At 46.4% G+C, this 23678-nt stretch overlaps 1 protein-coding gene across 3 annotated transcripts in view; it reads right to left on the bottom strand.

The window, feature by feature from the left end:
- Positions 1 to 23678, bottom strand: part of LOC119188205 (solute carrier family 23 member 2) — a 143971-nt gene continuing 120293 nt past the window's right edge. For all 3 annotated transcript variants that reach the window (XM_075894874.1, XM_037436139.2, XM_075894870.1), the window contains exons 2-11: positions 22785 to 23003; positions 21263 to 21436; positions 12861 to 13001; positions 6204 to 6385; positions 5042 to 5165; positions 4672 to 4813; positions 4341 to 4594; positions 3121 to 3394; positions 1976 to 2071; positions 1 to 879 (exon numbers count right to left, since the gene is read on the bottom strand). In XM_075894874.1, the coding sequence (XP_075750989.1) occupies positions 680 to 879; positions 1976 to 2071; positions 3121 to 3394; positions 4341 to 4594; positions 4672 to 4813; positions 5042 to 5165; positions 6204 to 6385; positions 12861 to 13001; positions 21263 to 21424 (1575 nt within the window). In that variant the 5' untranslated portion in view covers positions 21425 to 21436; positions 22785 to 23003 and the 3' untranslated portion in view covers positions 1 to 679. The remainder of the gene's footprint in view (positions 880 to 1975; positions 2072 to 3120; positions 3395 to 4340; positions 4595 to 4671; positions 4814 to 5041; positions 5166 to 6203; positions 6386 to 12860; positions 13002 to 21262; positions 21437 to 22784; positions 23004 to 23678) is intronic.

Raw genomic sequence — 23678 nt, 5'->3', positions numbered from 1 at the left:
TTCCACGAGGGTAAAATGTGGCGTCCAGTAACCAAACGCCCGTATTTGTATTTATATTCAACACGGTACAGTGGCTTCAGCTTAACTATAATACACAACTAAGACAACAAAAAAATGTGGGTGCTATAGCACTTCATCGCGGTGGGCAGCTTTCGGCAGGCCACTTTTAATTTTATTGTTGCATTCGTGGCGTTCCCAACGTCTATACCGAACGCCGCAAAATGACGCATACTGCACACTCACAAGATACACACACTCAATCGCACCCTGCATAGGAAAGCAAGCTGACGTGTCCTGCACGTTACATTTGTCCCGCTCGAGCACCCACGCATTTGTGTGGCATTCACGTGAGTTTCGCGCCGCGTATACGAAAAGATGAGGTCCGTGGAAGAATGTCTGACGTCTACGTATACACGCATTTCATGCGCGATTCTGTTGAGCGTTCCACGAGCAAGATCATGCGTTGGGTCTGAATAACGTCGACGAGAACGACGGCCAACGACGCTCCGTCGCCACAGCATATCACACAACGGCAGGTCGATGGAGGGAGCGCAAAGATGCCGCTATACGGCGCCACGTGCCGTACACTGTCAACGTGCCGTCTTGGTCCCGGCTGCTGCTGTGATTGAACTCGCGTGCCGGTCTTCACTAAGTGGTGCGCATACTCGACGTGGCGAGGCTATCGGCCGAAACCCCGGAAGTTTGGGCTGAACGGCAGGAACCGCGAGAAGGGAATTCTGTTGGCGATGCAGCTGGCGCCCGGCGGGTCGTAGCATTCCTTGATGGTCACCGACTCTCCCGGACTGCCGTCGTCTCCGGTGGCCTCAGTGCCACACTCGTGCGCGCGCCAGCCATCGAGACCCCGTTCCTGCGCCGTGCCTGCAAAATAATGTTGTCGAATGAGCGAACGTAGTAGAAAACGTCAGTGGTGATTTGGCGCCAAAATGCGAGAGGAATGCGTTGTCAGCGTGTACCTTCAGTTACTTTCAGTTTTCTTTATAGTTAACACGAGTAAGTAGTGGAATAATATACGGTGTAACCGAGTTATAATACTGAAAAAAATATCAACACACACGATGAGCGTGGGTGCGTAAAATATTTCTTGTCTTGTGCGTGCGTCTGACAGGGCTGGGTTCGTCGTTCGTTCAAGCTACGCGTACCAACAGGCCCAGCACCAGTTCCTTCTAGCCCAACTCTGGATCCTAAAAAGTCAGCAGCGCTGAAATTAGCCAAGCAAGACAGTAGGTCAGCCACAGACAGTTTGAAGCAGTTTAAAGCAGACAGGCGGTCTGCTTCAAACTTTGTCTTCGGACACCTTGTTCTTCCACATATTCACAGAGCTTATGTATTAAAAGGAAGTTGCCTAATGTTGGGGCATGACTTGTGTCTGAAGGTGGTTGTTTAGGTAACACTTGTGTCTGTAATTTCATACAGTAACGTGTGCTTGCAAATACTGGTTCTTCGGACATGCTTTTTTAGAATGCATACAATGTAGTTAATTCCAGCGATTTGCTCATTTCGTTTTCACAATTACTATTGCTGGGGCTCAGATTGTATGGCGTTTAACATCACGAAAGAAATGACGCGGTTCCGAGTGCTGGCCATGTTCATCGTCAATACTAACCTTGTACGTTAATTGGATGCCTGTTAATCCCGAATTATCGAAATCAATCCACGGAGAGAAATATGTATGATGCGGAAAGGCAGGTAGGTTTTAACTTGAAAACAAGTATCTAGTTGGCTACCATGCACTGGGGAAGGATAAGGGGAGACAGAAAAGTAAGGAAGAGAGAAATAAAAGAGGGAGGGAGGGAGACCGAAACAAACGAACACAAACCTCGATCCAGTGAGGCTTAGTGTGTTGCTATGTGACTTTTAAACATCATCGTTTCAAGTGAGAGTGAAATGAAAATTGAGATAGCATGGAAAAGGCGGTAGTATACAGTTTTTATCATGCCGCTTCGATGAAACATACCGGGAACTGTGTTGTCAAGAAAGATGCCCACAAAGCCTCCGACAAACATGCTTGTGCTTAGAAGTACGCGGAACACCTGGTCGACTTCTGCGCTTCCTGTAAGGAAAGTGTAAAAAAAGAAGTCAGGATTAACATGGTCACCGTTTTACAAAAAAATTGATTGATTGATTGATTGATATGTGGGGTTTAACGTCCCAAAACCACTATATGATTATGAGAGACGCCGTAGTGGAGGGCTCCGGAAATTTAGACCACCTGGGGTTCTTTAACGTGCACCCAAATCTGAGCACACGGGCCTACAACATTTCCGCCTCCATCGGAAATGCAGCCGCCGCAGTCGGGATTCGAACCCGCGCCCTGCGGGTCAGCAGCCGAGTACCTTAGCCACTAGACCACCGTGGCGGGGCGTTTAAAAAAAAAAGATGTTTATTATAGCAAACAGCAATAACCACCAGACTTTCGCTGCACACGCGCGATAAACATTGTCACGATCATATGCACAGCTTTGATTTGATTGATTGATTTGTGGGGGTTTAACGTCCCAAACAACCATATGATTATGATTGACGCTGTAGTGGAGGGCTTCGTAAATTTGGACCACCTGGGGTTCTTTAACGTGCACCCGAATCTGAGCACACGGGCCTACAATATTTCCGCCTCCATCGGAAATGCAGCCGCCGCAGCCGGGATTCGATCCCGCGACCTGCGGGTCAGCAGCCGAGTACCTTGGCCACTAGACCACCGCGGCGGGCCAATAAGCATAGTTTTTCCGTCTTGGAAACGTGCATACGTGCGTAGTTAAGTCGCTATAAAGCACATAGAAAAATGTGACAAACTAATCAAGGGTTTTAATCTCGACAGCTGCTTCAGACTCCTCGAAGAGCGGGCCGTAGGACTGTCTTCACACATTCATCAATAAATGACACGTTAAGTGAGGTTGCGCACGAGGTTTAAAACACGGTCTCGCAGATTAACGAGCAACTCGCATATGAGGAGCGTTGCCATTGCGAGTCGGCCTCCACGGTGCCCAGCTTCTCTTGTCTGATGACCAAATAGCCCGTAAATCTGTACGTTAGAAAAAAAAAGACTTTGCCTCGAAAATTCGTTTCTGAGAGTGGCAAATGTTATCCTTGTGGTGTACGTACCAGTGGCGATAGCTGCCGGGTGTCGGCGCACCCAGTCCGGCACGCAGAGGCCGAGGAACAACGAGGCGCCGAGGACGAACAGGTTCCGGGACGAGTTTAGGTCCACGAACTGCAGGCTGCTCAGACCGACGGCCGAGACGACGCTGAACATGACGATGAAGATGCCGCCCATGATGGGCTCCGGAATGGCGGCGAACAGGGCGCCCACCTTGCCCACCATGCCGAGCACGAGCATGATGGCTGCCCCGTACTGGATCACCCGTCGGCTGGCCACCTGCGTTCGATCGTCACAGTTTACGCGTTCTCAGTATCGCTTGCTTATAGGATCAAGTAAGGCAGAAGATCAGAGCAAAATGCAAGATTGAAAACACAAAAACATTCTTGTACATGGGCTCTATAGTTAATGTTTAGACAAGTTTGGTGAAGCAGGCATGACCGCTCGTCGAAACCTCGCCTGCAGCGACACCATGTGCAGAGTAGTTTCTCGTCTATTCTAGTGTTTTCTATTCATGCAGAATGAATTTGTGAATTGCGTTATTTTGCATTGAAGAGCAGTTTTTTTTCTATGATCTTGGATCTTGAGAGCCACCGGAGCTCTTGGAATCACATTTAGTTGCTGCACTGAGGATAAGATAAAGTTTGGTAACGAACACAACCTGCACGATTCCATGCAAAATGAGCTCTTTACAAGCGGTGATGATTGTACGGTAACCTTGGCTCTAAAGTTAAAGAATGCGGCCCTTAGTGATGTTGAGTTGACAGTGACCTTTATATCAGATTAACACTTTGCGTTGAATATGTGGTGTGACTGGCTTAATTAAAATAGAGGACGCTGCCACATTTGTCCTTTACTTTGGGATTCAAAACACTCAAACTGTTCACGAAGTACTCGGGCTTTGCTCACTAGCCGATACCGTCGACGCTCCACGATACTTGCCTGTTTGATAACTTCATGAGTGTGCTTGTATAATCGGAAATAGTTAAGCTCCGGACTACTTGTCCTTCCCTGGAGAGGCTAAGACTGGAGTGTCATGTAGGGTGTGGTACATACAGATAGGCTTCACTTGTTGTGGTGTGGTGGCGACTACTTTTGACGATGTTTTCCATTAAGAGTATCAAATTATTCATACGCAAAACATGCGAAATAATGCCTCCAACTAAAAGGGCACAGGCACGTCACCCTGTGTAAATAAAAAAAAAGCATGAACTGACGTTAATACCTTGGTGATGCCGATGGCCCCAATGTTCTCGCTGTACGAGGTGAGCCCGCAGCCGGCGCCCCAGGCGGCAGCCAAGATGGAGCCCAGGCCTTCGACCATGATGCCGCGGTTGACGGCGTGCACGGGCGGGGCGGGGGCGCCCGAGAGGCGAGCGCAAGCGTGGTAGTCGCCCACGGACTCGACGACGGAAACGAGCACGCCGGCCAGCAGCCCGACCACGGCGCCCACGCTCACCGTCGGGAGGCCCCACTGGACTGCGCGCGGACAAGCGGCGCTCAAGGACCACTCCGAAATGCAAACCGAAGTGAATAAGTGGCTACCGGTTACGTACACGGATAGGCGACGTTGAACCAGTCGCTCTCCTTCAGCGCCCGCAGCTTGGTGTCCGTCCGGGCAGCGCTCTCAGGTCCGACGGCATCGGTGAGGGTCAGCGCTAGGCAGACTAACCACATGATCCCGATGGTCATGATGATCTGGAGGTGGCAAAGGAGAAGGGGGGGTTGTTTAGTCACATGAAGAATATTAGTGCAGTGGCGGCAAAGTGTAGCGTTTACACGTATATATTCGCCAAATCTATTTTACCATCTATAGATATATCCGGATGCTACAATTCCAGTTGACCTGCCCGCCTTTCTTTCATTTCATTCTCTCTCTATGAATCAACACAATCGGCACGGAAATGCAATAGATTGACGATATACCGGGAAGAGCGAGAAGAGTGCCATCCTGCGCGGCCGGTGGGGCTCCTTGCGGTGCTTGGTGCCGACCACGGGCACGCGTACGTTGCGCAGGTACTGCGAGAACAGAGTCACCAGCGCCACGGTCCTGCGACATGAGAAGGGGTCGCGATTCATAGGTGTAACTCGTACCGTCCGTTGCCTTCCAGACGGGCAGACACAGTTTTTCGTCGTAATGCGGATGGTTGCTGAGCACTTGACCATGCAGGTACAGCTGATCACAAGTAGATTTAGGCAACGATTTCAGAAAACCTCGTCAAGAGCTAATGAACTATTTGTCTCCTGTTCATTTAAGCTGAGCTTAGCGATGGCGTCATAACTGTCACCGCACCACAAATTATGACTCGGTTCTTGCCACAACTGTGCCCTTGCATGCGAAAGAAAAAAAAAAGCACCTGCTAGCGTTCGTTTAGAACTACGCAAGCATTCTCGACAAAACCATGCCTTCGACGATGCATGGTGACACATTCATGAACAAAAAGAGATAGATAGAGAGATGGTGGAACTTCAAGATAATTATAACAATAAATATCGTCAAAGGGTGGCGCTAAGAACGACAGGCGTAGCCCCGAACCATCCCATACGAATATTCATCGCTCTGACTTGTCCCACAAGTCCGCCTCGGTGAAACAGTGACTATGGTGCACGTTATGTCAGTGCACGTTATATATTAATAATTGTTCAGGTTTGGCATAGATTTCGACCACCTGGGGTTCTCTAACACTCACCTAAATCTATGCACACGACTTTCAAACATTTCTACCTCCATGAAAAAAAAAAAAAAGCAAACGCCACAGCCGGGATTCGATTCCGCGTCCTGCAGTTTGCAGGCCAGCAGTCAAACAGAATAACCATTCAACCACCATGGTAGGTCGCAGCTTAAATAGGCTGCACAGAAATCGACTTGGAAAAGCAAAAAAGAAAAACGAAAGGAAGGTCCTGCGCAGTAATCGGCAGCGTTTTGCAGGTTCATGTTGTGGGCTACGCCCTGCTTTGCTGCGAAACAAAACTTTAAGATTGCTTCGTGCTCGCACACATGCAAACGACCCGCAGATATGATTGCCCGAGGAAAAAGGTTTCGTTATAATTACGGTGTGCGCAGCGTATTTTGCGTAACGGCGCTTACGAGAGTGCGACAGGCCAGTTAGTTTGGGCGTGGTGAGATGCCTCCGGGAACAGCGAGAGTCCGATGAGGGCGATGGTGGGCGTGATGCCCAGTGGCGTGATCCAGCGAGTGAGCAGGCCCACCAGGCCCGTGGCCCCTGCCAACACCTCGAACACGGAAGCGACCATGATGGCACCTTGCACCTGCGTTGATAATCGTGCTCTCAATCAAAAAAAAAAAAGGAAAAACAACCGTTTGTGGCCGGTCATTATCTAACGTAATATGAAAGGCGATTCACTATTTGACGATTGTTCAAAAGCCTCGCTTCTGTTTGCAGATAATCAATACAGATGCATTGGGCAACACTAAGTGCATTTAGCAAACTTGCGCTGTCACAGAAGTCATTTACCACTGGTATAGCCAAGAGGGGGTGCAAGATCTCAGCTGCGACATTTTTTCACTGTTGCATGCCACGGATGCAGGCAATCAGCATCCCTGCCCTGACCGTTATTGTCGTGAACACAGCGTGCCTTCTGTCAGAATATAGGGCCCCATTAAGTGTGAGGCCCACGGGTCGGTTATAGCTCTCTCCCATGGTGGAGCAACTAGTACTCTAAATCGTTACCCACTTTTTCTAAACACAATGCACACACGAACATGAAGTATAGTTGACCCCCACCCCCCAACACACACACACTCCCCCTCCAAAAAACATACTGGCACGGCTTTGCTATTGGTTTTTTACCTAAACCTTCTGCACGCTCACCATTCAGTTATCTGAAACCATCGATCAAGGGCCACCGATAAGTAATTGGCAGACTCTGGAGCGGTCTTCATCTTTGCTTGTCGCGGCAGCTTAGTGTTCAATACATATGTGAGTGCACTTAGAATTTCACGACGGAAGGCAGCTACCATAGCTGGTTAGCTCATAACGGCTCACCATAACGTCGCGCAAGGACGTTTTACGGAATTAACACCTTCGCAAAAAAAAAAAATGATATGGTGTGGACGCTTCACATCTCAGTACCAACATCTATAATGTAAGGAGCATCTACACACTTTAAACGGTCTCCAATAGCCTGCTTTGTTGTTTGTCTTGTTTTGTATTTACATCGACTCTATGGCACATAACCGACTCTGGTAGATTGGCCTCCATCACTGTGATATCCTCCTCATCACCAACATCTTCTTATTTATTATAACCAACATAATCATCATCAACATGCAATTTGATGACCGAATATAGTCCCATGCTTTGTCGTGGGTAAGCATACGCTTCTTCATTGGCGATTCCTTATCTTAGTTTTTTACAGCGTATTTTCTAAATCGCACAAATATGCCTACGCGAAATCACTCCCAATTTATTGCTTTAAAGATTTCCGCTCCATGATTTCTTGTTAGCATTTTAATAGTTGTGAGATGAGATGAAAACGGCGTCGATGACGCATAGTTCCGGTTTCTGCAGTTGTTCTTGGCCGATCCCCCTTTGTGGGCGAGTGCCAGCAAAGCTGAAGGCTCATCATCATCATCATCAGTTGTGTCCGGCGCACGCCGTTTAAAAGCCTACCCTACGAGACTGGTTTTTGTCGTGCCTTGAGTGACCTAGTCATGCCAGCTAAAGCGTGAATGTGTACCGGGTTGTAAAATAGAAATGAGCGAAATCGACGTAAAAGTTTCGTGTCGGGAAAAACCCGAAGCACCCTTTACGCGCCTGTCACGAAATAACATGCATAAAAGGGAGTACGCTCAAAATTTGCCTTATGCGTTTGGGTACGAGCTTGCCAGTATATGACGCGTCGTCTTCGCAAGTGCGCAACTAAAAAAAAAAAAAGAAATCGGCGGACCTGTTACCACCCTTGTCGAAGGACGTTCGGATGAGCTAGAGATCCCCGCTCCCATTCAAGGTGATTTGCCTATAACGTACCTCTACAGCGGGCACGACTGCATTTTCAGCGCGTACTCTTCGCTGGATATAATCTGCCGTGACATAAAAGTTGTGTTATGCGGGGATGCGTAATACGGGATTGCCGGCACAAGGATCTAGCATATCTAGTCAGGTGTCGCTGTGTAAAAAAAGAAAAGACTATAGCGCTCAGGTTACACAACGGGTAAGTACAGCAGGGTGGGCTTTGGATGGAATTAACGTTCGTCGCTGCAGCGATAAAAGGGAACGACACACGTACAGAGTGCGCCACCATTCCAATATAATCTATAAAACTCTAGCTCTAAAACGCTTGATGGAGGTCGGAAGGCGCAGTGCCGTCTTGCGATGCACGATGACTGCCTCGCCCGAGATAGCTGTGAATCGGGAACGCGGAAAACGGGCTTCTTTGAGAAGCGGCGGGATAAACTCCAATAGCGACCTTCGGCGAAACTCCTTACTTTCTTTTTAATGGGCGGTGTACTTTTACAATCTTCGAGCGATTTTATTTTTAAGATAAGGCGAGTCGCGCGCATGCTTTCGATGACAAGTTCGGTCGGCACGCGAATCAGTTTTTTTCAGTTTTTGTTGTTTTACGTGCAAACAGCGTCACTATCGATTTGTGCGATGCGTGGCTCCGCCTTATCCGGCAGCTGATATAAACAAAATATGTATCCCCCCCCCCTTTTTTTTTACTAAACAAAAAGAAGAGATGGTATACGAGTTGGGAGTTATTTATAGGCGATAAAATGAAATAGCTGCTTGCAAAAAGTGGAAAAAAATTCCAAAGGTTCATGTTTATCATGTTAGGTGTCGCAAGGGTCGCAGCTTTGCCCGGCTCACCTTGAGGTCGAATTGTTTTGTTTAGCCTGCGGCGGTCACATTTCGATGGGGGATCGACCCTAAAGAGGCCCTCCTTAACGCTTGAAAACATTGGTACAGACTGCATAGCTCTTGGTGGTGCTCGCCAGAACTATTGCGAGTGGAAATTACAACGGAAGGCGCGAAAAGCCGGTCAAAGAATGCGCTGAACACCACGGCGCTAGAGGAAGCGCGCAGGGGACGCTCTATGCACCGTTGTTTCAGGAAACTAAGAGAAAAAGAATGTAAGAGCGCTGATATATAGACGCCATCGCAAAAAGAAGGATCAGTAAAGCTACAGAACTTATAGAAGGGTTCGTGAGCTGCCTCATTTCACACGTGTCATTCCCTGTTGAAGTACCAAATTATTTGTTACCATCGCAACGGCGTCCTCAGTACGTTGTACATAATGGGCAATATGGCATGCAAGCTTCTTTTACAGTATAGGCCGTTCAGTTCATTTCATTACACAGCCTTATGACGTCACAGGGCGAGGGAAACACGATCAGGTGAGCCGCGAATATTGACGTGAGGGTAAACATTCATTTCATTGTATTTTCATATCTTTACGCTGAATAACTTTGCACTGCGTGCCCCTATCACTTTCGTTCTTGCGGCACTTATCTCTTAAGTCTTCAGTGTACGCAACCAGCTAAAAAAAACATGTAAAACAATGAGGTTGTGAAAAGTGATATAGGGCACCTTCAAAAGCGCCTATAGTATTTAGATCTAGATGCATGTAAAGAACCACGCGTTATCGGGGGGGGGGGGGGGGGGGTCATAATTTAGTCCTTAATTATCTACTACGTAGCGTTCCTCATAATCATACCGTTTCGGCACGCAAAACAGAAGTTTAGTTCATATCTGCCGGTTATGCAAAACTGGTTAACATTTCTTCCAATTCCCTCAATCATTTTCCTTCATTTTCTTACTTACCATCAATTGTGGAAGTTATGCATTGTGGGCAAATTATATTTAATTTCAATAAAGTTCTCTGTCTGTCCATCCGTCCGTCCGTCCGTCCGTCCGTCCGTCTGTCTGTCTGTCTGTCTGTCTGTCTGTCTGTCTGTCTGTCTTTTAATTTTGCCAAAGATATTGTTCTGGCGAGAGCCTGACGTTGTTTGCAGTGTACCTGAATTTAGGCACACGAAAACTTATTTACTTTCTTTTTTTTATTTCATGCACTGAAATGCACGGCTGCCGAAGATGGGAATAGAACCCACGGCCTCATTCTGTGCAACAAAAACGAGACTTTTCCGAGAAGCATATCTGATAACTGTGCTTGAATAATAATGCGCATGCGCATACTTCTTATGAGACGCACAAACTTACAAAACACACAGGATGCTTACGAGCATGCAGCTTTGAAACGACCGCGAACTTCAATATGATTGATTGATATGTGGGGTTTAACGTCCCAAAACCACCATTTGATTATGAGAGACGCCGTAGTGGAGGGCTCCGGAAATTTCGACCACCTGGGGTTCTTTAACGTGCACCCAAATCTGAGCACACGGGCCTACAACATTTCCGCCTCCATCGGAAATGCAGCCGCCGCAGCCGGGATTCGAACCCGCGACCTGTGGGTCAGCAGCCGAGTACCTTAGCCACTAGACCACTGCGGCGGGGCGCGAACTTCAATATCGTTTTGATTATTGCATACAGGTTAACTTTTCCCAAAGAAATTATGTTATTGGTAGAAGAGTACACCAACAAAATAATTGACAGTTCTATTGTCAAAACTACTAAATATGCAGAATGAGCTTCATTTGGACGGGTTGGTCTAGCATACTGAATAAAAAAAAAAGCGGCACAAAGAGCATGGTGAATATAAAAAAAAAACTTGTACGAACTAGCAAGTTAGTTCATTTGAAGAAACACGAATACTTACACATGAAAAAAAATGTATATATATATCGCCACGATGACTTGCCAAGGCCCTATCGCGATATGAACTCAATCTCTTTTTGTTCAAGTGCCGATGAGGCACAGTGGAGTGCGTGTGCAAAGGATATCGCCATGAGAATGCCCATGGCCTTAGCACGTCATCATGGTGACATTGTTTCCTTAATGTATAAGTATTCGCGTTTCTTCAAATTGACTCACTTGCTGGTTTGCTATCACCTGTTGATAGTGCTTACTTGTAGTTCACGTGTTTCATAGCACACCGTTTTTTTTTCATTCAGTGCGCCAACAAACACGCCCTTCTAGGCAACCCGACAACCCTGCCAGGAAAGGCAGCTTTCGCGATCGACCGCCAAACTCTCGAAAATCCCGCGGGTCTGTTGCTTTCGCGTTTGTCGCATTTATTTCCACTGGAATTTCGACCTTGGCCTGTATTGCTAATTGTGAGTCGTTAACGGAAGCCTATGTGACTGCAGCTAAATATTTACGAAGAGGTTATACAATCGAGACCCCTTCACAAATTGAACGATATGAAACATGAATGACGACTTACTATTCTCTTCCGCCATGGCGTTTGCCACGCATTAACAAGCGGCATCCCGCGAAGTGTGCTTTCGGGCGAACTTCAACCTATCTCCAACCTGCGCAGAAGTCAAGGCTATAGGCTACCGTATCGAGGCTATACCGGATCTCGCATACCAGACTAACGCGTTCTTTCTTTCTCTTTTTTTTTCTCGGCTTCTCGACTGAGCGCACAGAAAAAGAGACACGCAGCCAGTGGAAGAGTAAACGTGCAGGGGCATTCCAGTATATAAAAAATATCTGTTTTCAGGTGTCGGCAAGTCAGACTAGGGCAAAATAAATAAATAAAACAAACTCATATCTATCTATCTATCTATCTATCTAGTATTTGGTTTTACGAATACGGCTCACTGCTCGTATCACGAATAATGCCACAATCCCGCCGCATACGTCGTCAAACACTTTCCAAAGAACAGAACCACATACTCGGGGGTAAGCATGTGCCACACTAAGCTAGGCATTTTATGTTCACCCAGGAACGGCGAGAACACACATGGGCAATTGTAACGCTTGATCACTTAGAAAAAAAGCGGACATCGGCAGCGTTGGCCGGACAAATGCAAAGATTAAGTCCCAGCAGGAATCGAGCCCTAGCATTCTGCGTGCCAATCAAGTATTCTACCACAGAGCCACGCCAGGTCTCGGATATAATTTTGAAATAGACGTTTTAAAGTAGACGTTTGACATTTCTTCGAAACTTCCTTTACGCTACGATGTAAGGATGGCCGCAGCTGCAGCTTGATGTGCGATCGGCTTTCTTTGTATTTAGTGATGACAGAAACCACATGCTCTTCACTTTTTTTTTAAGGTAAGGTCACCTTTTTCATTACGTTTGCACTCTGTACCCGAAAACAATCAAAATAGCAAATAAATAAATAAATAAATAAATAAATAAATAAATAAATAAATAAATAAAAGAATGGTGCCTCTTGCGCCGCATCAATCTATGCACGTAAAGCTTCAGGAATACGTGACTGCGTTATTCTAGCGGCATGCGTGATTAAGCTACCGTAACCTAAATTTATAGTATGGTTTACATTAACATTCAAACGTATGATGATATCTATTGGCCTCTTGGATAAATTTGTTTGTTGGATAAAATATTTGTTGGATAAAAGCAGGTGCGTCTGCTTCGAAGGCATATATACTGTATACTATTCTTGGCCTGCAAAGCTGCGTATGGTTACGTAATGACTTGGTATAAATCGCGATGTGTGCCGCGTGCTTCATCATGTCACTGCAACAACTATGTGGGTAACAGAACCTTTATGGCGACAGGCAAACAATTCGGGGCTTCTAGCACAATATACTACTATGTGCACGTAATGATAGCCGTAACTTTCGCATGAGAGATGCGAGGAAATCGCCTTAAAAAGTTTGTCGTCGTTGGATGTAACCGGGTTGGCTACCTCGAGCATTCGCGGCCGCCAGTCGCTGCCTATGGGCGACGCTTCGACGCCGGCTCCTTGCGTCTCCGTGTGAGTGGGACACTTCCACTGCGGCAGCTGCAGGACGGCCAGGATGGGAACCAGATGCGCGAACGTCGAACCCTGCAGGCACACAGTTCAAGGGCAGGTTGGCAGACAAAGTGAACAACGCAAGCGCGCGCTGTGAGGAAGAACTTCAGACCACTGTTTGTAAACACACAACGGGAAGAAAGTGTCTTGTTATTTTCTTCGCATCGTGTGTAAAGATGCAGGTACGAAGGAAGGAATACAAAAGGCAGGGGGCTAGAAGTGCAGTCTACTAGAATAGTACACTGTACTGTACAGAACAGAACAGAACAGAAGGTTTTATTGTGCTAAATGAAGAAGAATACATGTGCATGATATACAGAAAGAGGTCCCATAGTCAGAGACTGCAAGGGGACCTCTTGTACAATGTAGAATTGAGAATGATTGTGATGTACATAGCAGGGAGACAGAGCTACAGTAAAATGCAATTGAAACAAATAAAGTAAGAATATACCCTTGTAATCTCACAGAAACAATTTAAATGTAAGAATAACGTGCTAATTTCAATGACAAGTGATTACAGAACGCAACTCACAATGAACAGGAATCAATTAAGAAACAGCAAAACAGGCTAGTTAGTTGACATGATATGATTTTTTAACTTCAATTAAATTACCTTCAGGGAACGGCATACTTTAATGTCGGAAGGCAAACTATTCCAAAAATAAATTCCGGAAAAATGAATGGTTTGTTTGCCATAATTGGTGCGAACTTTTGGCAGTAGAAAGTTATTGTTAATCTTCTTTTAGTACACTGTACGGGAAGGTTCACCAGATAGCAGTCCAGTTGGCTACCTTACGCAGGGGAAAAGGGAACGGGAATGAGAAAGATGAGAGAGACAGAGAGATAAAGATGCAGATATGCCAGCAAGCCCAACTTTGCTATACTGCACACGCACCACCATCACAGTTAAGTCAACACTGTCCACTGTATAAGTGTGCACAGTCTGATTAAAAAATGGTGCGTTTCGATGTGACTACGACAGAAGTTGGCATATCCTCGCATACGCCTTTCTTTCTGCATGTGTTTTATATTGCCGGCCCGTTGCTCGTTTTAGATACTGCCTTGCGCAAATTGCGCCAGAATGTCTTGGGAGCATTCCAGATTACCGCATATACGATCATCTTTAGGCTAGAGCGCACAAACGCGAAAGGCTGAGCTTATTCTCGAAATTACTCGGCTACCAGTGATGACGGTCGAATGTTTGACGCAGCGCGCGTAAATGCCGACGCGCCTTGCCACGGATCAGATTATCGATGGCTGACGCTTCGTCCGCCGATATCAGTGCACAGCGTGCATTGCTTGCTGCAGTGCGAGTTTGTCTCCCAGTCACAAGTTCGGCCAAATAGTTTTTTTTCTTGGACACGTGGACGGCTGTCTTTGTCAACGTCACCACCCCTTGACAATAATATATTCGTCATGAGAAGTTGTATGTCAGGGGCCTAAACCACGCAGCCCGTGACCCGCATGCAGCCACGCCCACGCATGACACTGTTCGTCACATATTCATATGCATATGCTCATGAGCATTCAACATTGCAAAACCGCACTCGCATCACTTTCCGGAATAGTGTTCTTACTAAGCAGTTGTTCGAATCAACTACAAGACGTGACTGATCCCAAGGACTTTTTGTCTTGAGCCGCTACATGCGGTCAATATGCGCTGAAATATAACCGTGCAACAAAAGCTGTATATTACTGAACTGAAGTCCGAATTTCAGTCATTTTGTAGGTTGATATGTTTCTCTAATCCTTACGAATCCTGACATCAAATTATTTTCGAAAATAATTCATATATATGATAAGTAAGAGGCCTTCTTGCCAATCACCTACTCCTTTCTTCCCAAAATAGCTTGGGAAGCTGCTTAATTTATTGTTGCTAAGCACAAATGCTGCTCCAAGCACAAATGTTGCTAAGCAAACATTTGTGCTTGGAGCAGCTCGCCAGCAAGAGATATGAAGAGGCGGAAAGGGCACTTCTAGAAAGTCGAGCACGTCAGCGCTACTTGTTGTCTCAAACAAATAAGGGGCTTCTATAGCGAGGCGTTGCATGCATGACTAAGGACTCTCCCGCTTTCGGAAAACCCGCGTGTATTGCACGGCCGCTCTCGCACTTGTTTACACACTGTAAACAAGTTCCCCCGACTGATAGGCTATCCCCAGATGAGGCTGTCGAAAAACAAAAAAAGGTTAGGCTTATCGATAAGCACTCGAACTTGTAAAGCACCCCTTTTGAATAGGGTGCGTTCGCGAAATGCAGTGGTTATGCGGAAGTGTCGTTCCGATCGAGTCCAGAGTTGAGTGATCGCAGACGTCGTACTCGACAGTCGCTCAAGGGCATACGATGAAAACACTATCGGTATCAGAATCACAGAACTATAGCTGGTGCCGTTTCTTGTTAAAACGTATCTATCTTAAAATGTCGTTGTATCAATATTTAAACACATCATTTTGAGAGCACAAAAAAGCCTATTACACACAAAAAATATGGCCAGGTCTTGTGTAAGAACCAGGTCACTTCACACGCAACCAGGTCTTTCTTTCGAAGCCTGAGATAGAGAGAGAGAGAAAATTTTATTGCGGAAAGGCAGGGAGGTTAACCAGAAAACATATCCGGTTTGCTACCCTGCACTGGGGAAAGGGTAAGGGGAAAGGGAGGAAGAGAAGCACAAACACACATACACACACTCGCACACAGTAGTGTCACAGTCGTTCTACGAGGCGGGTCGCTCGCAGAAACTTCATCAGCGCCTTCGTTGCTTTCTGGCGTGAAGCTCGATCTTTCCGACATTCCAAGATTGACTGCTCAGAAAATGGCTGGTCGTCGAGGCGAGCAAACACTGCTGAGAGGGACTGTCGCTGAGAGCTGTACTGGGGGCACTGACATAAAATATGTTCAATTGTTTCGTCATTGTCGCAATGGTCGCATGTAGCGCTGTCTCTCATTCCGATGCGGCAGGCAAAAGCGTTCGTGAAAGACACCCCAAGCCACATACGGCAGAGAAGGGTCGTCTCGGATCGGGGTAGGCCAGATGGAATAGTAAGTCGTAGGCATGGGTCCAGGCGGTGAAGACGGGTGTGGAGAAAACCGGGCGTATTCCGCATAGACCTTGCGACATCCTGCGCAAGCGTATTAATCTTTGCTGCTGCGTCGCTTCTTGATAGTGGAATGGGTTCCATCACTCCATTTTCGTGAGCATTCTTAGCTGCATTGTCGGCATGCTCGTTACCGATGATGCCGCAATGGCCTGGTAACCACTGAAAAGATATGTCATGTCCTTCGTCTATTAGGTGATGGTACAGTTGTCGTATTTCGAGCGCCAATTGATCTTGAGGTCCACGACGTAGAGTATTGTGTAGACATTGGAGAGCTGGTTTCGAATCAGTAAAAATGCTCCATTTTTGTGGTGTCTCTTGGTCAATCCTGCGGAGTGCGCTGCGGAGTGCCGCGAGCTCCACGGCTGTCGATGTCGTCTTGTGTGACGTTCTGAACTGGATGGTTTCGGCTCTTGCTGGGAAGATCACAGCTCCTGCAGATCCTCCAACAGTTGTCGAGCCATCCGTGTAAAGTTTGACATGATCTTTGTATTCTTCGTGTAGCATGAGTAGAATCATCTGCTTTAAAGCTGGCGCCGAGAGCTCCGCCTTCTTGCGAATCCCCGGCACTGTCAAGCGCAGTTTTGGTCGGTCCAAGCACCAAGGAGGTGTTAGTATCCGTTCCGGAGGTGTGTAGACTGTTGGAAGGCACTCACGGAAAGTCAATACTCTCTTACAGAAGGAGGCACTCGGTCGATCTTCTGGAAGCGAAGCTAGATGGTGGGCAGGGGCGCGAGCAAGGTGTCTAATATGAGCTCTAAGCACCTCCAAAGTAATGTGCACTGTGGCCGGATGATCTTTGGCGATTGCGATGGTTTCCGCTGTTGATGTACAGCGTGGTAATCCAAGACAAACTCTGAGTGCCTGGCCCTGGGCGTTTTCTATTGTGCGTATACTGCTTTTGCAAGCGTTCGTCAGAACCGGCCTGAGATATATGTTTTGAAAACCCTTCACAATGATGAAATGATGTGCACTCTGGATAGTCTCACTTATTGAGACGTGGAGCCAATATCCGCGAGCATAACACCTGTATCAGAGACTGATGCTTTAACACTTTATTTATTAACCTCTCGCATAAAAAAAAATGTCGACCACAGGGTTGGCCGGCACTCACGCATCCGCGTGTCAGCGTGAGACATAGCCTTGCGCACGTTAGCGTGAGACATATCCTTGTGCAGCGTACGCTGCTTGAACTTCCACTTTTCGAGGAATGATTGCTCACGTTTTTTTTTTGTTTAAGCGTTAAACATATCAAGCTAGAACTAGGTTTCTTAAAAAAATTACGGCATATTCACGGGGTGAATGATGATGAATGGGCGAAGCTCCGGAGGGATTCATCGGTAAACTGTGAATCTTCCGTGTAATTCGCCCAGTCGATCATCATGTAAAGACGTGAGAAACGCTGTGTGTGTATATACACAAATCAACTTTTATTTGTTCTTAGACGATGGATGGCTTGCGATGTCCCTTGCCTCGCGCGCTCGCACATCGGGATTCTGTCTGCGAGCGCGCGCTGCTGCCGCCTTGCGCTCTCTCCGCTGTGCAGCCTTATCCATCCGGCGACTCCGAGCGCGCGCCAACAGCGAACGGATTTTATTACAACGCTCCCCCTAGCGTACGTCGCCGCACTAAATCGAACGATTGCCTTCAACCAATGACACGCGCCATATGTGACATCATTCCTATTTTATAACATCTCGCGTCTTTCATCAACTACAAGTACCGCTTTCTAGTTTATAACATCTTGCATCTTTTCATCATCAGCTACAAGTGCCACCATCTAGTAAACACTACAAGAACTAAACGAGAGGTGGCTACATGGATGGATGCTATGAGCGTCCCCTTTATAACGGGGTGGTGACAAGTATGCCACCAAGCTCGACAAAAAAAAAAAAAAAAAAAAAAACCTTTTTTCCTTTTTTTTTATGTTGGCCTAATGCCTCTACTTCGATAAATTCTATCTTAATGGAAAAAAGGTAAATTTTCAGCTTAAGTTCTCTGCCATTTACGGCACACTGTCCATATTTTATTTTTCCAATATTTATTTTTGTCCTTTCTCTCTAATTTTCTGCCACCAATACTCTAACCTTCTCTTACTTATTTCAATCGCGGGTGTGTTCAGCTTTCCATTGTTGTCCCTAAAACCCAAGGCTTCCTGTAGGCTCGTGCCCAAACGTACACCTGGGTGGATATCTCCACATTCAATCAGAACATGCTCCGCCGTTTCCTTCTCTTTCCCGCAGCATGTGCATTGTTCTTCTTCTTTACTGAATCTTGCTTTATAACTACGCGTTCTAAGGCAACCCGATCTCGCTTCAAACAGTAAAGCGCTTCCCCTTGAATTATCGTAAAATGCCTCCCTCCTTATTTCATTTTTGCCCTTTCGGTAGTTACTCAAAGCCGGTTTTTTCTCCATAGCTGCCATCCAGTAAATCCTCTCCGCCTCCCTGACTTTTCCCTTAACGCTCTTTGTTGACATATGGCTCACAATACCAGCCGTATATTTACTAGTGAGTCTTCTAGTTCTTTTTCTCCACTGTGTGTCCACGCTCTTCCTATACAAATAACGGAACACCTTCTCTGCCCATCTACTCTCCTTCATATTTCTTAGCCTTTCTTCGAACCTTATTTTGCTCTGCGCTTCCCTCGCCTCAAAACCTGCCCACCCCATATCGCCCTTTACAGCCTCGTTTGTCGTCTTCCCGTGAGCACCCAACGCGAGGCGTCCCACAGTCCTTTGATTTACATCCATTCCCGATTGCACCTCTGCCCTCATGCACACCACTGAGTTCCCAAAAGTAAGCCCTGGAACCATTACACCCTTCCACAGACCTCGAAGCACCTCATACCTATTGTATCCCCACAACGCTCTGTGCTTCATTATTGCCGCATTCCTCTTTCCTTTTGCTGCCGAGGCTTTTTCCTGTACCTCCATGTATCTATCACTCTCATTTACCCATACTCCAAGGTACTTGTATTCACTTACCCTCGGTATTTCTTGGCCTTGTATGGACACCGTCTGATCACAGGGATCATTGAATACCATCAAACCACACTTCGTTACACTGAATCCTAGTCCAAGAGCTTCACCTTCCCTTCCGCATATATTCGCCAGCTGCTGTATATCATCTCGACTGTCCGCAAATAAGACGATATCGTCCGCATAAAATAAACCTGGAAGCTTCTGCTCAATCATCATGCCGCCCTGTTTGTGTGACAGATTAAAACCAATGTTGCTACCTTCTAGCGCTTTTTCCATACTCACCATGTACAGCATGAATAACAGTGGGGACAAAGGACATCCCTGTCTCAGACCCCTGCTAACCTCAACGTTCTCTTTGCTACGCATTCCTTCCCACTCTATGCAAACTGTATTTTCTCGGTATATCTCCCTCAAAAGCTGTATACAGTCGTCACCCATGCCCATTCCTTTCAATATATCCCACATAATTTCCTGATTAACGTTGTCGTATGCCCCAGTGATGTCTAGAAAAGCCACGTACAAGGGCCTATTCTCTATTTTAGATATTTCTATACACTGAGTGAGAACAAACAGGTTATCGTCTAACCGCCTGTCGACTCGAAATCCGTTCTGAAGTTCTCCCAAAATATCGTTATGTTCGGCCCATGTTTCTATTTTCATTTTTACTGCTTGCATCGCCAACCTGTATAGTACCGATGTAATGGTTAGTGGTCTATACGAGCGAATCTTGTCCTTTTCTCCCTTGCCTTTATAGATTAAGTTCATTCTACTTTGTCGCCAACTGTCCGGTATTTGTCCGTCCTTTAAGCTTTTTTCTACTGCTTTTAACAATGCTTCTTTAGTGTTATGTCCTAGTTCGTTAATGAGGCTAACGGGAATCCCATCTAAACCCGCGGCAGTGCGCTTTGGAATTTTTCCTTCGGCCTTTTTCCAGTTGAAATTATCTAGTACTAGCTCTTCCTCTGTTGCTTTTTCCGCCACACTTTTACTCACCGGGGAGATCCCCTGGACGCTTACAGGAGACGGTACCGCCATCTAGTGAACACTGCAAGAACTAAACTAGAGGTGGCTACATACAGGGGACGGTACCGCCATCTAGTGAACACTGCAACAACTAAACTAGAGGTGGCTACATACAGGCTACAGGGGACGCACAGCCCACGCCCTAAGGAGCTTCGCCCCTAAAATCTGATGTTGATTATTGGCTAAACGCGAGGAAGGGTAGCTGATTTACCAGGATGCTGCCACAGTTAGGTCTTTTTTTTTTCGTTTTTTGAAGAAAAAACAGTAAAGAACAAGCTTGGCGCTGCGCTAAAACTTGTCCATGTCCTTCTTCAAACTCCCCTCTCCCTTTCCCCCATCCATTAAAAAAAAAAGGGAAATAGACTGGCTGACCAGAGTTGAACCTCCAGCATACCTTCGAGAAGGGAAAGGTGGAAGCTTACGATGGAAAATTCTAAAGCAAAAGGTGGGTTATACTTTAAAGAAATGTAAGAAAAGCTTGCCCCACACCTCCCTTTTTTAAAGCCAATTGGTTATGTTGATATTGTGTTGGTGGCTATTTTTGATGTATACATGTGACGTTAACAAAGCAGTAATAAAGAATTGGCGTGCCTCTGCGGTAAATACTGCGCTGTCACGCAGATGGCTCGGGTTGGAATCCCATTCTAGCTCAATTTTTATTTCTTTTATTATAATTTTTCCGCCCATTAACATTTACAGTCACTGATCGTATCGGCGGTGGTGGAACACTATGGCGTTAAAAAAGGCTGTTGTAATCTCACATCAGCTTTCGCTGTTAAACAAATTATAAAGAGCCCTGCGCCATCCTATACCTCTCATAATATACGTTTCTTTCTGGCTAACCTCCCAGCTCTGTTTTGCCTCTTCTCTGTGTCTCTCTGGTCGTCAAAAAAGCACTACCATAACTGGCGCCTGAGAGTGTTTTGGGGAAAGAGGAAAATAGAAAAAAGGACGCAATGTTCTGCCTTCCGTCGTGGGGGCTCGGCTCGGCGCCTTTAGGGGTTGCTAAGGGGAAGTAAAAATGGTAGGAAGAAGAGAAGATAGAAAGAAGTGAGTTGCATGCCAAAATAGAGTCTTGTCAGCGTGGACGGGAGCACACAGGCAAAGCGTTCGGCTAACATCCGAATAGAGTTTGATCGTGTGGCTGCAGGCAATTAAGAATGGAAAAGAGCGTAGATGGAAGTATAGTGCCTACCTGGATGACGGGTAGGCGCACGCCGAAAGTTGCCTGCAGCAGCGTTCCCAGGCCGGACACGAAGAGGATGGTGGAGATGAGCTGCGCGCGTGCCGGATCATCCTCGGCGATGCACAGGTAGGGCGCCAGCAGGAACGGGTAGCTCACCGTGCCGCCCATCATGGTCAGGTAGTGCTGCACGTTCCGGACGCCGCTCGTAAGAACACATCCCGTACATCATCAGATGATGTAAGCAAATACCCTGACGCTATATCGGACGCGTAATCCGAAAGTTGTAAGCTCGGTCCCTACACCGGCATCAAGTTGTCTTTATATACACTCTATAGTTCTTTTCAATTTGTGTGATAAGTACAGCACTACAGTACAAGCGTACAAGTAGTGCATCCTACACCGTCCTCGGCTTCACTGTCCGTTGGTTTCACATGAAGCGTGTCTAACAAATAAAATGAGCCATTCGTAGAGTGAGACAATTCCTTTCTTTATTTTTATTTTTTTTGCTTCACATATGATGACTTTAACACGCTTCCCACCTCCCACCTTTTCCCGTTCGCGTGCAGATCTTCATATCCTATATCGTCGTACGAAAAAGCCCGGCTAAACATTCACTTTACGACAAAAGTATACGTCGTAATTCAGAATTAGAAAATAAATTTTATTTATTTTATTTGTTTGAGACTATTTATGCTAAAAGGCTTGTTCGCTTACTTTGCCCAAAAAGAGAAAAATCGGGAGTCTTTGCGGCGAAATGCATGGAGCAGGCGAAGGCGTGCGTGATGTTTTCTTTCTTTCTTTCTTTCTTTCTTTCTTTCTTTCTTTCTTTCTTTCTTTCTTTCTTTCTTTCTTTCTTTCTTTCTTTCTTTCTTTCTTTCTTTCTTTTCACGCCCAATGCTGCCCCTGAACTGTTTTCCTTCGGCCATTGCGAAAATGAGGCCTTCATCCGCGAGATTATTAGCGCAACACATCAGTTTCTCAGAAGCGCGAAAAATTGGGCAGGTCGGTCCATGTTTAGGTGCGAGAAAAACCAGCTAAAAGTCAAGAAAGACAGGGACGAAGAAGGCTGATTCAATCGACGACATTCCTGTGACGACGATGTGTGATTTAATGTATACCTTCTTTTTCGTCCCTGCATTGAGTGTTTTGCTGGCTTTTCTCGCAGCCAAACTTTGTATAGTTTCTACAGGCAACAACGACTGACGTGCGTTCATATCCAGTGCAAGAAACAGTGAACTGCGGCAACATGAAGTGACTGGCGACTTCGATCAAAGATTAGATTGACATATCGTGAACGACGGCTGACCACTGACAAGCCGACTATCGAACGAGCATCCTTTATTGGAAAACGGTGCAAGCAGATACACGCGCGCGTACGACAAGTGCACTTTCGAGGACCACATTTCTGCAACGTCGCCGGCACTTTTTTTTTTCTGCATATACAACGCTGCCACTGCGCTGTGTAATTATAAAAAGGTTTCTCTCGAAAACAGCAATCCCTTTTTGATGGTATTGTATAGGTTTCGCGTACCTGGAAGCCGAGTAACAGGCAAAGGTACCAGGGTGGAGTGTCGTTGACCCTGTAGATAACGGTGTCGCCCCTGGTCTTCTCCGTGGCCTCTGGAGTGGCGACCAGTACCGACGTGCCATTTGTCTGCTGCTTGCCGTTGGTCACATTGTTGACGAATGTGGTGGTGCCATTGTGGATGCCGTGTCCATTGGCAAGCTGCGCCTTGCCCGGAATCGGTTCCTGCGCAATCGTTACGTACAAAAAAAAAAAAAAAAATCTCACCATGCTTCTTTTAAACAATAATTTCTTGTTTGTAAACAATAAGATTCATCGCAGTGTCGCCAGTCACACAGCCAATACCACACGACAAAGTATAAAGAAATCTGTTTCTTGGCCTACACAATTATATAAAGAAATCAATCGAACCACAAGGTTTAACCGTTTACTAAGAACGTGAAGCTTACAGTTTCCGTACTTCAAGTTCTGTTGAACACATTGTGCCATTCACATCTGCTTTGACTTGTATATTTGTTGGCAACTGCTGCGTTTCGGGGACATGCAAAACGCTTGAAAAATATCAAATCGCTTTGGACGTATCTTTGCACAGTTCGATAGCGGCTTCTTCGCGATACCCTGCGATTCACATTGAACAAACGAAGTCCTTCCCCAAGACCCACTTTTAACCAGTTCTATACTATTTACAACGTGGAGGTGGCTGTGCTCGGGTGGCGCAGCTAAAAGCGACTATGATAAGCTGCTTTGGAAACGGAACTTACCCCTACGCATCCTCACTCCGCCTACGCATCCTCACTCCGCCCCGTTGTGAATGCTTTCGTATTTTAGAGCCGCCTAGGCGCACTGGGCACCACGCGAGTTCGACTCGCTTTTGATTGCTCTTTGATAGGAGTCGTGTTA

This window comes from Rhipicephalus microplus, chromosome 1 (assembly GCF_043290135.1).
Source record: "Rhipicephalus microplus isolate Deutch F79 chromosome 1, USDA_Rmic, whole genome shotgun sequence".
Lineage (NCBI taxonomy): Eukaryota > Metazoa > Arthropoda > Arachnida > Ixodida > Ixodidae > Rhipicephalus > Rhipicephalus microplus.
This window is presented reverse-complemented; position numbering and strand designations above follow the sequence as displayed.